Consider the following 13,601-nt stretch of genomic DNA (forward strand, 5'->3'; position numbering starts at 1 on the left):
AAATTAATAATATTTATTTTTAGAATACATAATTAATTTTTAAAATAATTGTTAATTAAAATAATTCTTAAAAACTAAAAAATAAAATAAAAAGTTTTTAAAATAAGGATTAAGTTAAATTATTTATAAAATAATTAATTTTTAAAACAAAAAGTAAAATTGAAAAAATAAAAATATATATACAAAAATGTTTTCAAAATAAAAGATGATTTTAGAATAATCGTTAAAAATTAACTATTTATAAAATAATTAATAAATGAATTATGGATTTAAAAGAAAGAATTTCTTCGTATATTGTTATAGATAAAATTTATTAATATAAAAGTTTTTTAATATTGACTTCAAATGTTTTGAGAAAATAGTCTTATATCTGAGTAATTTAATATACAAATATTTTGATTAAGTGATAGTATGTAAACCATGGAGGGGTTAAATGATCTGTATATAGACTTTAATTCAATTTATGATTAAATTACAGTATAACAGGATAGGGTAAATTTTTTACTAAAGCACGTAATCTGTAGTGCCATGATATTATAAAAACTATTTAATTTTACATAAATGTTTTCACTTAATTACAGATTTTATATTGAAAATTAAAACTCAGTAAAATCTTTTGCAATTATTTTAAACACGACATTTACATTACTTTCTAATCAGCTAATGATGTAAAAAAAGTTATACTGAGTGTATTACGATTAAATTCTTAAATATAAATATTATACGTTCTATTACCTATTATTTATCGTTCAAGGGAATATATTCACAGTATTGTCAGTCAGTATGAAACTAATTTTTTTAGTAAGACGTATGAAACTAATCTAAATACACAATATTCTTTTCAACTTAAAATACACAATAATTTTTGAAAGTATGCTGAATATGATAGAACAAATATAATCTATCAATAAGAATAAAATATACTCGAAGTGATATCAATTTGTTTTATCGATTAATAAAGATCACACCCATTAAACTTGTTTTTATAGTTTACAAATAAAAAAAATTAATAAATGATGAATCCAGTGCCATTATATACTAGAGTATCATGTCATCATCTAATAATAGTTGTCACACCAAATAAGATATATTGTAATTATTTACAATTAAAATATTCTTTTAAAGATAAATTTTTATATTCTACCCCAAAAAGGGAATATTTGTGTCCTTAAATATTTTTTTGATAAATATGTTATAAATCCTGATTATCTCTGCATTTTCCAAACTTTGATTACATTATTTACTTATAGTATGCTGATCAAATTATGCCGAGTTAAATATAATAAGGTGATTATTACAAATGGTAAAACTGCATCCTTTGTCTTTATTGTGAAAAATTTAAAAAGAAAAAAATGGTGAGAATAAATTATTTTGAAATTCTAAATTATATTAAAAAAATATTAAAGTAAAACTACGTATAATTTTAATGCTCAATATGACAACACAAGAAAATCCAATATAGAATCTAGAAAATCAGAAAATCCAATATAGAATCTAGAAAATAAGAAGTTGGGTGGAAGAGAAAGAGAAGTCTGTGATGAAGGTGGAGCACACAGCTTGAAAAGTTTGGTGAATGAATATTGAATTAGAGCATGGTCCTACAATAGAATTAACTGAATAACAATACCAGTGAGTAAACACAAAACACCGAATATCCTCTCATATATTCTTCAAAACACAAATCATTCTATATATACACAAACACCTCTTCCATTCCAGACTAAGAATTTCCACAGACCAGAAAATGCACCAAGAAGAAGCAACCCTCAAAAAACAACAATACCAAGCGTTGGAAGAAATCGGCCGAGGCAAATTCGCCACCGTCTTCCGCTGCTTCCACCGCTCCTCCAACCAATTCTACGCTCTCAAACTCATCAACCACCGCCTCCTCACCGACGCCACCGACCGCCACTGCCTCGAAGTGGAGGCCAAGGCCATGACCTTCCTCTCTCCCCACCCCAACATTCTCAAAATCATCGACGCCTTCCAAGACGCCCACACCTCCACCATCGTTCTCCAGCTCTGCCAGCCCCGCACCCTCTTCGACCGCATCGCCGACGGCCCTCTACCGGAGTCCCACGCCGCCTCCCTCACCAAACAGCTCCTCGAAGCCCTCACGCACTGCCACGCGCTCGGACTCGCCCACAGAGACATCAAACCCGAAAACCTCTTGTTCGACGAAGCCAACAACCTTAAACTCTCCGACTTCGGCTCCGCCGAGTGGTTCGGCGAGGGCCGGAGCATGCGTGGTGTGGTGGGCACCCCTTATTACGTGGCGCCGGAAGTGATCATGGGGAGAGACTACGACGAGAAAGTTGATGTTTGGAGCTGTGGGGTTATTCTTTATGCAATGTTGAGTGGCATTCCACCCTTCTATGGCGACTCTGCTGCTCAAATTTTTGAAGCTGTTTTAAGGGCTAATCTTAGGTTTCCTTCCACAGTTTTTAGGTCTGTGTCTGCTCAGGCTAAGGATCTTCTCAGGAAGATGATTTGTAGAGACCCCTCTCGACGTATCTCTGCGCACCAAGCATTGAGTATGTTTATTCCTTTCAAAAAAAAAAGTTACTATTTTTGTGTTAGGTTATTAATTAATTCATGTTTGATGTGTTGCAGGACATCCATGGATTTTGAGTGCTGATCTCTCTTGAAGAGTGCCACTTCCAACTATTTCATCCAATTTTGTACAAAATTATAGAGAAAACTTCACTTAAAGTAGTAGTTTAGCATAAACAAAAACTCTTGTAATGTAGATGAAAGCTTTCGTGGTTTTAATTAGTCCGTAAGATGTAAAGGAAAAAGATGAATCCAGATGTTTTTTCTTTTTTTTTTTTCTGTGTTGATATTTTAAATATTCTTTTTAATATATCTTAAAATGTCAAGATTAGTAGTGTATTATAAAAATATAGTAAATAAACAGTAAAAAAAATCCAACAGAGAATCCAAATTCAAAAATAGTTGTTTGAATTTTTCAGCATCATTTTACTAAAAAATAAATTAGTTTTAGCAAAAATTATTTTTTATATTTTTTAAAGGAAAAAATGAATAATTATGATAAATAGTATAAATGATAATAGAAAAAATTATGATAAAATAAATACTAGTGTTTAAAATGTAAATTCTATATTTAATATAAATAGATGTAAACGGAGTTTTACAACTAAATTTTTGTAAGATTTGATAGATTGAAAATAAGATAAATTTTTGATATATAAATAATATACATCACACCTTGTAAATCAAATTTATAAGGTTTAATTAAATCTAAAATTCACTTTTTAATTATTCATTTCCGTTTGAACTGTCCTGATACTCAACCATGTATAAGTTTAAAGAGCTTTTCAAGTATATATGGATGAAAACTATAAATATTTATCATCTTAATTACTAAAAAAAATATTAGTTGGATTGAAGGTTTCCGACTTTGGAGGAAATAAAACTTAAAAAATGTTTTATTATTTATATATTTTTTAATTTATCTATTTTCATGATATAACATCTCATGTTTACAATTCAACTAAATTAATTTAATGGGTTGACCTAATGGTTAAATATTGTGTATAATGATTAAATTCATTGCATTCACTTCACATATACTTTACGAGGATGTTGACGCCAAGATTAGATTCTGATCTGACTAATTTTCTTAGGAATCCGTGAAATATGCATTTCATATTATTTTAATTTGTTTGATAAATTTAATTTCTCTAGCACTAATAACAAATAAATATTCAAAAAACCTATATATCTCAGTAATTTGGTAACAATTATCCACTAAACGCATTTAACCTTTAGTATACTCTACATGAACAAATTTATAAATGTATAAACCATATTCATTTGTTTTTAAAAAATATTTGGGGTCACATATAATAATAGAAAAAAAAATATAGGAATAGATACATAAGACCAACTCTATTTATGAAAAAAAAAATGTGGTATTAATTTTTATCGTATTTATTTTTTACTTTCCTTATATTTCTTTCTTCGTTTTCTTTTATGATCGTAAACACTATTATAGTTTTTATTGCATGAAAAATAATAATTCATTCACAATAAATGGTTTGAAAGGATGAAGTATGCGATGACGTTCGAGAGAGAGAAGCACGTCTGAGAAGTTGGTTTTTTAGCGTTATACAAATAACGTGATACGTTCCTTCTCATTTCTGTGTAGAAAAATTCTTTCACCACAATAATGTCTCATTGAGTTTTTTGTTTTATTCAAATTCTTCATTTGACCATGGAAATTTAGCACCATTTTCGTTACGTGCTTTGTGAGGTGTGACTAAATCAAGGAAAAGCACGTCTACTTATGAGGCTTGGTTTTTGAAGTCATGTGATACGTTCCTTCTCCTTTCTTCACCACAACGTTTTGTTCGGTTTTTTTGTTTCACCATGATTCTTCTTTTTTTTTTTTTTAAGTAAAAATGAGTCTATTTTGAACATGAAGTACCAAATTTTAAGTTGAAAATTAGGTTGAGGCTCACAAATCACATCCACATCGGGTCAACCTTTCATATTTCATTTCATATCTAATGATTAATAATAATAATAATAAGAATAAGAATAAGAATAAAAATATGAAAGGTATTTATATTATATTATTAGCGTAAAAAAGATTTTATTTTAAATATTTATATTATATTATAAGTTAATAATATATGTAAATTAATTAAATTAATATATAAAAAAAAATGAGAGTAATAAGAAGTATAGCGATTATTTCTAAAAAATCAGTTAATAACTATGTTATTAAAAAATCAGTTAATAATATTTTTATATATAAATATAGATTATTATTATTATTATTATTATTTTTGTATCATCAATAATTTTATATCGCTAAAAATTGAAGTTAAGATAATTTAAATGTATTTTTCTTCTCCAACCATATTAAATAAAATTTTGAGACTCCAATATAAGAAAAATGTTGATTAGTTATTAATTTATAACAAACTTTTGTGCTTTTAAAATTATTTGTTGTGAGCAATATTCGTTGCTAATCTAATAATTTAATGTTTTAAGTTGTTATAGTTATATTTTTACCAGTTTTATTTATTTATTTGAAACTTTTGAATTCTTTCTTTCTCAAAATGTTCTCTATAACTAAATTTACTTAATCACTTAAAATTCTTTTGTTCAAACTCCATTTATCAAAACCAATATGTAACGTCCCAATTTAATAAAATAATTCTAGTAAATAGAACTTCACATATTTATAGCACAAACTAGAACACCGACAGAAAGTATATAAGAATCGATCTTTATAATTATTCTTAATATACTGAAAAGGAAATTAAGGCACAAAATATATGTCATAACCAAAATCTAAACACAGATTAGATTAGACTGGAAATTTGCTCACAGAGCAAGAAACTTACAAAATAAAACAGTTCGACAAAAAGGTACTCAAAAAAGCATTAGTTACCTCGCCCAAAGCTCGACGTCTGCTCACACTAAGTATTTGGTGATCATTGCAAAAAGGAAAAGCTAAATAGAGAATACAAACATGAAGAGAAAGGGTAAGCTAATTGCAAGAAGAGAAAGAAATATATATATATATATATATATATATATATATATATATATATAACACTCAAAAGAATTGCAGAATAACGCACCAATTACACAAAGCTAAGTAATATCAACTAACACATCACACAGAATGACACTTTAGACTCAATTATCTGGATCTAGACATTGATGTATGATTCTCGGTAATTTTTGCACTTGTTGTGGCCTCTACTACCTGCAAAGTCATTGTCAATGAGTTTCACCCTACCACACAAGGTTAGTCCCTTTAACCATCATAAGAACCTAGGGGTTGTTCTTAAAGACAGGACTTCCTGTCCCTCTCACTACATGACTCATTCCACTCTACATGAGTCTTGAATGAACATTAGAGTATCAGGATAAACCTCCAATACTGACTCCTTACATCAATGAATACACTGCTAGTTAAATCAAATAGGATCTCCCCCATGGGATCTCCTATATTCTCACACAAGCATTTGAAAACACATATTAAAAACCATATAACATATGTCTCTCTAAAAATAACTAATTCTTGTGATTTTTATCCAATCCAACTTAACAACACATTATGCAAACCATTTGGGATTTTAGAAAAAAACCACTTTTATCTTCTCAAACTTCAAAGTGGTTTATAGATAATACCAAACTGAACAATTGCAACACTCAATATCTCTCATTCCAACTGCATTCTAAACTACCTAAAATTATCTAACCAAAAATACTCAAACATGAAATTCATCTCCATTCAATGCAATCATCAACCAAATATACTCAGCACATTCCAAAACAAAAATAAGTGCAATTCATTTCAAGAAAAAGGAGGAGTTATAGCTTCCCTTACCTGGACAAAGATTAATTCAGCAAAACGAGCTCCAACAGTAGAGTACCATGACACGACAACTACTTAAAGAGCTGACAACCAAGATCAAGAAAGGAACAGTGAAGCCATGACCACAAACAGAATCAGGCCAAAACTGCGAAACATATGCGAAAAGGAGAAGAGATGGAGAGAAAAACGAGTTTCCACTAGCATGGAAGGAGGGTTTCTCAGTTGCCCTAGCACAACTCCTACTTCAGAACTGGGAGGAAGAATGTGAACTACTTTTGAAAAAAATAAGACGATATGAAAGTGAGTGGCTGGAAAAAGAAGTTCTGAAGGTAACAAGTGGGCTGACTATGGGCCCTTACTCATTACTTAAAACAAGAATGGATCTTACACAATCAAAACATCAAAGTTGGTTAAAGTCCGGAATAGATTAACCTTTTCCCACTTTGTAACGTTAATCTCATATATATATTAAAACCCATTGTATGCTACTTCTATTCATTTCAATTTGTTGGTGATATTTTCCTTATTTCTTTCTAAAATACACATGCATTATTTTACTCTTACTTTACATCACACTCCAACTAGGTCACGCAGTGTTTCATACTTGAAGGAATCATGTGTTAATAAATAACCAAAATAAGTGGCGACGAATATTGGGCCTCGAGTATATACTAACAAGTTTTAGAAGATTAAATTTAGTATTAGCAAGTTGAGTTACTTAATTAAAGTAAGTGTACATCAAATGCAAACCCACCAATGTCCATCTGCAAAGCACGGTCCTTTCCATGTGCCACGTTGCTTATTAAAGTCATATTTTCATTAAACAACAACAAACAATAAGTTTGTGATGAATTATTAAAAAACAGATGTTACATCATCATGAATATTCAGGGGAAAGAGGGTCTTTCAGAATTCAATCATGGAGAATTATGAATAAGTAAGTTGGAGTATTAGGTTAAGATGAATGAAAGTCACTTTCATGTGTCTTTCTTTGGATTTTGTCGCCTAATGAAGATAATTAGTAATTGGTGATTGATGATGTTAATTACTATGACTTCTCAACCTAACCAATTAAACTGTGTGCTTTGGATTAGATGGTCGGCACATTTATACGTTTTCTACAGCCACATGTCTCTTAAATGACCACAATTTTTGTCTTCGGACCAAATAATTGTAACCTTTTCAGAGAAATAAAAGTATGGTGATGAAGTCGATATAAATTAATACACACAGCATATATTTTTATATTTTTTGCTCCACCAGAATATAGATTTTAATTCATTGCAACATACTATCTACCACTGATTTGCTTGAAGAGAGTGGAGCCACTGTCTGAGTTTCATCGTCAATGTTTTTTAGAATCTACTGTATTTAATGGGACTAGTGCAGATGGTTATCACTTTTACAAGAGCTTGTTTATAATTGCTTAAACATTGATTTTTAATACGATTTCTTTAAAAGAATATAGGTTACTATTTATTTTATCCCATTCTTTAAGAATATAGGTTACTATTTATTTTATCCCTTTCTTTATATATTACGTTTGAGGTTTCTTATGAAGACATAGGAAAATTATCATATTGAGAACAAGTTCATATAAAATATTAGGAAATCTTTAAACAATAAAATTATAAAATTTCTTATTTATATATTGGTCTTTCTACTCATTTTTAAATTTCTAACAATCTTTTTTTTTTCAAATGTAACTCTTTCTATATTAGAATATCTCCTTCTCAAGCACAGATATGTATTACTATTCTACAATAGTACATATTCTTCTAAAATGAAAAACTTTTGATGCAAAGACCTTCAAATTTTAGAATTTTTAACTTATTTTATACCATATTCATTCAAATCAGTCACTAAAATGAACCAAATATCATTATGAAATGTTTCCGAGAAGAGATATGATAAGATTTGATAACCAATGAATCTTTACCAAATTCATATAAAAAAAAAAAAGAGAACATCACTTTCAAAAAAAAAAAAATTAATTTATGAATTTTTCACTTATATATTGATCATACTCACTTTTATAATATGTGAAACTTTCGACTCATCTTCGATTCTCCCTATTATCCTCAAAAGAATTGTTCTATCACAAATTTAAAATAACATTAAACAAACGTAATTTTTACTGTTATTCCTGCTATTTTTACTGAATCTCAAGTCTTTTAAACACTTGTAATAGATAAGAGAAAAACAATCGTAAGAATCATATTAGAAATAAATATTATTTTACTCATAAATCTTCAAATTAGAGTGATAATCTACAGTTACTCCATGAATATAATTAAAAATTATAACTAACCCTATTTTAGACAGATATAAGATTTTTAATAGTCAAGAAAGGAACGTAATATCGTAAAAGTTTGAAGTTTGAGACTAAAAAGCACAAAAACTCGAAGACTATGTTCGATAGATTCCAAGAGAACGAATTTATATTTCAACAGTAAGCAGATATCGAAAAAATAAACTAGATTCACTTTTCCCCATAATAGCCCATTTTCCTTCACAAAACCTGTACGGAACCATAAAACTTCAAATCAGACTCCGTTCTACACAGGCTGAACAAGGGAAACCAATGCCTCAAAATAAATTTCAGGAAAAATCAAGTAAAACGAAAGTGATCCCAATCCAAACTACAATTCTCACACACACAAAAGACAATAAAAACGAGAAACAAAGAGATTAGACTACATTCTGTTTTACCAGCCTCAACTGGCATCCATATATGCCAACCGTATAAAGCATTTATAAATGGTTCTCAGCAACAGATGCGAATGCATCCATCTACGCTTGAGAAGCTTACAGTTAAGAAAATATACCAGCTATTAGTATACAACGAAAACAAACAGATTATGGCTTTCCATCTTGAAATGCAAATTTGTACCGATAAAAAACAATTGTTTACATGGTTCATAATGGTGTTTCCCTTTAATTTTACAATTCCAAAATATTATAGACGAAAGGAACCCGACTTTCCCTTGCAACCAAAAGGAGTTTAAGCCCAAGCTAACCCGAAGTGGCAGGCAGCAAACTTTTTGCAAAATTTCATTTCATGCTTTCGCTCCCAGGAAGGACTGCGTTAAATAATAGAAAAAATTAGAATATATTGGAGAATGAGTAAGTGTGAAAACATAAAATAGAGAGCCTGAACACTATTCAGTGCAGTGCTAAGTGATGTGATATCATCGCTTGAATTGAGTGTCAGATTAGGGACATTACAGTTTAGCTAGTTTTGGTCAAACACAAGGTGTCCCCACACGGGCACACCCTTTGTTTTCACTGGCAAATTCAATTTTTCAATTGCTTCTTATAGCAGGGTTAGCACGTGAAATAAGATCATTCTAATTATCATAATCATGTTGAAAATGACTGAATCCATGGAAATCCCACATAATTAATCCAAATGAACTCTAGGAAGAAAATACCACAACATAACCTAGACAGTGGTGAATGTGTCCTCCAACGAGCCACTCACCTCTTCCAAGCACAACCACCCCATCTCAGTTTTATATAATCATGACAAGTGCCTATTTCGTGCATTACTTTTTGAAGTTTCAAAATTAAATTTTCAGTAAGATATAAATGCCCACCAGTGGGTAAAAAAATGCCAAATCACTACAGAGACTGATAGTCTGAAATATCTAAATTTGCACGAAAGGGTTATACGTCACAAGCATTAGAAGATGTGTACCTACTGGAGCCATGCAAACATTGTCAGCCAATATTCTATAAACTTCCTACCTTTACACCTGCTGGGGAGTTTCCAGGCTTAGCAGTGGTTGTACTTCCAAAATTGAGCTTTGGTTTTTTATCAGCTGGTTTTAATATTTGGAAAGAGCACATCAGTGTCTCGTCAACACTCATCATAGCACCGGCATTGTCAAACTCCCCACAATAATTAGGTGCTGAAAATATTGTTACAAGCTGTCGATTAGCAAAGAACTCGTATCCATCTTCCACAACCTGGTAAGAAAATGCCGAAAACAAAAACAATTTATTTTCAAATAGCACAGTTGATTGAGACCTACTATCCCGGAATCTAAACATGAAAGGAATGTAAAGTACAAAGCATCAGATGCTAAAGCTAATGCATGGCACTTGAAGCAGTTTAGGCCCATGCATAAAGTTGTCACATATACAAGGGAAAAATTAATTCCCAGTTTAACAAAATTAAGTATTTGTAGTAATGCTAAGAGATAGATTACAATGGCTGGACAAAAGAAGCTAATTTCACAGTCATTTTAATCATTGAAATACAAATGGATATACAAACTCAATCCTGAAGATCTGGTGGTAACACATTAAGTACCAAAGGCAGAAGTATAACCTGATGTGCACGACAAACAAGATCAAGATCATGTTTCTGAAGAAACTCTGAGACCTTATCAGCACCAAATGTATATGAAACTCCTCTATCATTCATTCCCCATTCTTGAACTTCTTTGCTTGGGTCAGACCAAAGGAGATCACAAAGCAAACCTGTATCAGGAACATCTGTGGGCCGCTGTATATTTCTAATCTGATCCAAATTAAGTAAGTCAGGAGAAAGTCCTCCGTGCATACATAAAATCTTTTCATCAACAAGGGCTGCCACGGGCAGGCAGTTGAAGCACTCTGTAAATGTCTTCCATAACCTTACATTGAACCTTCTCTTGCACTCATCATAAAATCCATATATCCGGTTTATAGAAGCACATTCATGGTTTCCCCGTAACAGGAAAAAGTTCTCAGGATATTTTATTTTATAAGCAAGGAGAAGGCAAATTGTTTCTAAACTCTGCTTCCCTCGATCCACGTAATCCCCCAAAAATAAGTAGTTGGCTTCAGGAGGTAATCCACCGTACTCAAAAAGCCTCAAGAGATCAGAATATTGGCCATGTACATCACCTGAAACATCAATATAAGGATATGAATAAAACTTCAAGAACATGATTTTTTTTTTGTGTGTACAGCAATAGAGTATTGCATGACTAACATCATCAGTGAGTATAAATGTGTAATATGTGGATATGAATATGAATTATACTAAAATAAATCCATATACCACACAATAAGCACTGATTGACTTTAGATATAAAACAATTCATGTGCTTTCACTAGACAGATCCTCTATGACAATGTGATCTAGAGTTCAATCCTTACTGCTCTCATTCTTTAAAATATAACTACAAATTCAGAAGCAAACAACAATGTCGTGTGGGAATAAATACATAAAAAATTATCGCAAGATTTGATATTGCAGTATAGGTGAACTAAACCAGCATGAAATATATTGCTAGGTCAAGTCCAGTGATTTTAACAGAGAGACGATTTCACATGCCTTTTTCTTCTAAATCGATCAAATTTTTGTTTTACCCAAGAAAATCAATAAACAAACAATACGACTTATCACAAATGAGTGATTGCAGTCCAGAAAAAATCTTGTCAGTAAGAGTAAAAAAGATAACCCCTAACCAAATAATCATGAAAAGTAATGATGAACGAAAATTAATTAACAACGTGTTCATTTCAAAAGAGAGCTCCCATGTTTGGTTTGGTACAAGAGCAGGAAATAGAGAATAAGAAAATCTTTCCATGTTCAATTCCTTCCTAAGGGAATGGGAGGGAAAGTATGGATTATATACAGTTGTACCCACATAAATGAAAAGAGCGGAGACTAAAAAAATTATAATAGCAGGAAAATATAATCCGTCCCAAAGTTTCCCGGCCCACCAATTTTTTTAACCAAACAAGGTATGATTAAAAAAATTCCTCTCATCCACTTCTCTTAAACCAAAAACACCTTAAAAATAGGGAAGTAAATTGAAGCATGCCCAACACTCACTGAAAACCCATACTTCACTTCCCAAGGCTCAATTATATGGTGAAATGTTCTCAAAACTCTCAAGTGTCTCCCATACATAAATTCTATACGACGTGTGCAGATTTTATTTGACTTCATAGATTCATCAATGTTCAAGGGTTCCTTACACATATTCACTCCAACACACAGATTAATCAAGAACTAACGCACACTTTTTTATTCTACTGCAGGGAATCTCATTCCACGCATATTCAAAAAAAAAAAAATACACTTCAGTACCAGTCCAATCAACTCAGGATTCTCTACAGACCATATTTTCAGTCAGAGAAAGATAAATAAGAACAGAAAAAAAAAAAAAAAAAGTGGCTCCCACTATTTCAAATACAATCTGTACATGCAGTCCAAACATTAAGCAAGCAATCCCTACTAATCCAGTTCAAAACACACTCGTCAGCAGACATGCAAATCATAAAAACACGACGAAACACGCAATTCAAAGCACTCGGATCATGTCAAAACCTTCAAAATTCAGAGTAATCGTTAGTGCTCCAGGTTTGAATTTGACGGAATTTGACGGAATTTGACGAAATTAGACAGAGCTAGCGAGGGAAATAAAAAAAAAAAAAAAAAACTGAAATAGGGCGAAAAAGAAAAAGTAATTGACCACAAATCTTAATAGGCGCTTCGAGCTCCAATAAATTAGGTTGTTGCAGGAAAATGTCTCTGGAAACGACGCAGAGTTGACGGATCTCGGACTCCGACAGCTGGACCTGCTTCCCGGGTCGGGTACGGACTTCGAGGAGACGATTGATTATGTCATCCAAAAGCGATTGCTCCATTCTCTTCTTCTTCCTCCAAAGTCAACGTCTCAATTCGATGCGATGATGCGAAGAAGAAGAAGAACTGCAGCAGGAGTTTGAGTTGAAGGAGTGAGCGAATAACATGCCTCAACTCAACACCGCAATCGTCGAGTGCTCGGAGTTGCCGTCGTTTTGAGCGCAGGGGTTGTCGTTTTGCAGCCCCTCAGGATTTTCCGCATTCCTTTCCGAGAAAAGGAGAGGGTTTCGCTTTCTTCCTTTCTTTTATTCAATACCAAAAAAATACCAAAATCATAATTCCCTTCTTCCACAGACTCACCCTTCGCCTCAGTGACTGCCAGAGCGTTATGTCGTTTTTTATTTTATTTATTTATTTATTTCTTTCTTTTCTTTTCTTCCATACCAAAAATCTCGTTTTTGAATTCGGCTTCACTCATTTTGTGTGTAACTTACGAGTTTAATGTTAGTAAAATATCTTTAAATATATGATTCCCACAAATATAGGCCCAACTCGATATTTATTCCTTCATTCCGTTGGTTTCATCTTGTAACTCCATGGATAAATATATAAAGTAAAAAAAATTATATGTTATTTTCTTTTGTCATTGTT

General features: G+C 31.5%; 2 protein-coding genes across 2 annotated transcripts; one reads left to right on the forward strand and one right to left on the reverse strand.

Moving 5' to 3' along the window:
• The first annotated feature begins 1,697 nt into the window (after positions 1-1,697).
• LOC114188770 (phosphoenolpyruvate carboxylase kinase 2-like) lies at positions 1,698-2,825 on the forward strand. Its single transcript, XM_028077408.1, has 2 exons — positions 1,698-2,534; positions 2,614-2,825. The coding sequence occupies exons 1-2, from the start codon at positions 1,745-1,747 to the stop codon at positions 2,646-2,648; spliced, it is 825 nt and encodes a 274-aa protein (XP_027933209.1). The 5' UTR covers positions 1,698-1,744; the 3' UTR covers positions 2,649-2,825.
• Positions 2,826-9,031: 6,206 nt separating this feature from the next.
• On the reverse strand, positions 9,032-13,314 carry LOC114187633 (serine/threonine-protein phosphatase PP1-like). Its single transcript, XM_028075927.1, has 4 exons — positions 12,838-13,314; positions 10,698-11,257; positions 10,112-10,333; positions 9,032-9,444 (listed from the first exon to the last, which is right to left on the reverse strand). Exons 1-4 carry the CDS (start codon positions 13,010-13,012, stop codon positions 9,421-9,423), a joined length of 981 nt encoding a protein of 326 aa, XP_027931728.1. The 5' UTR covers positions 13,013-13,314; the 3' UTR covers positions 9,032-9,420.
• Positions 13,315-13,601: the final 287 nt, after the last annotated feature.

This window comes from Vigna unguiculata, chromosome 6 (genome assembly GCF_004118075.2).
Source record: "Vigna unguiculata cultivar IT97K-499-35 chromosome 6, ASM411807v1, whole genome shotgun sequence".
NCBI lineage: Eukaryota > Viridiplantae > Streptophyta > Magnoliopsida > Fabales > Fabaceae > Vigna > Vigna unguiculata.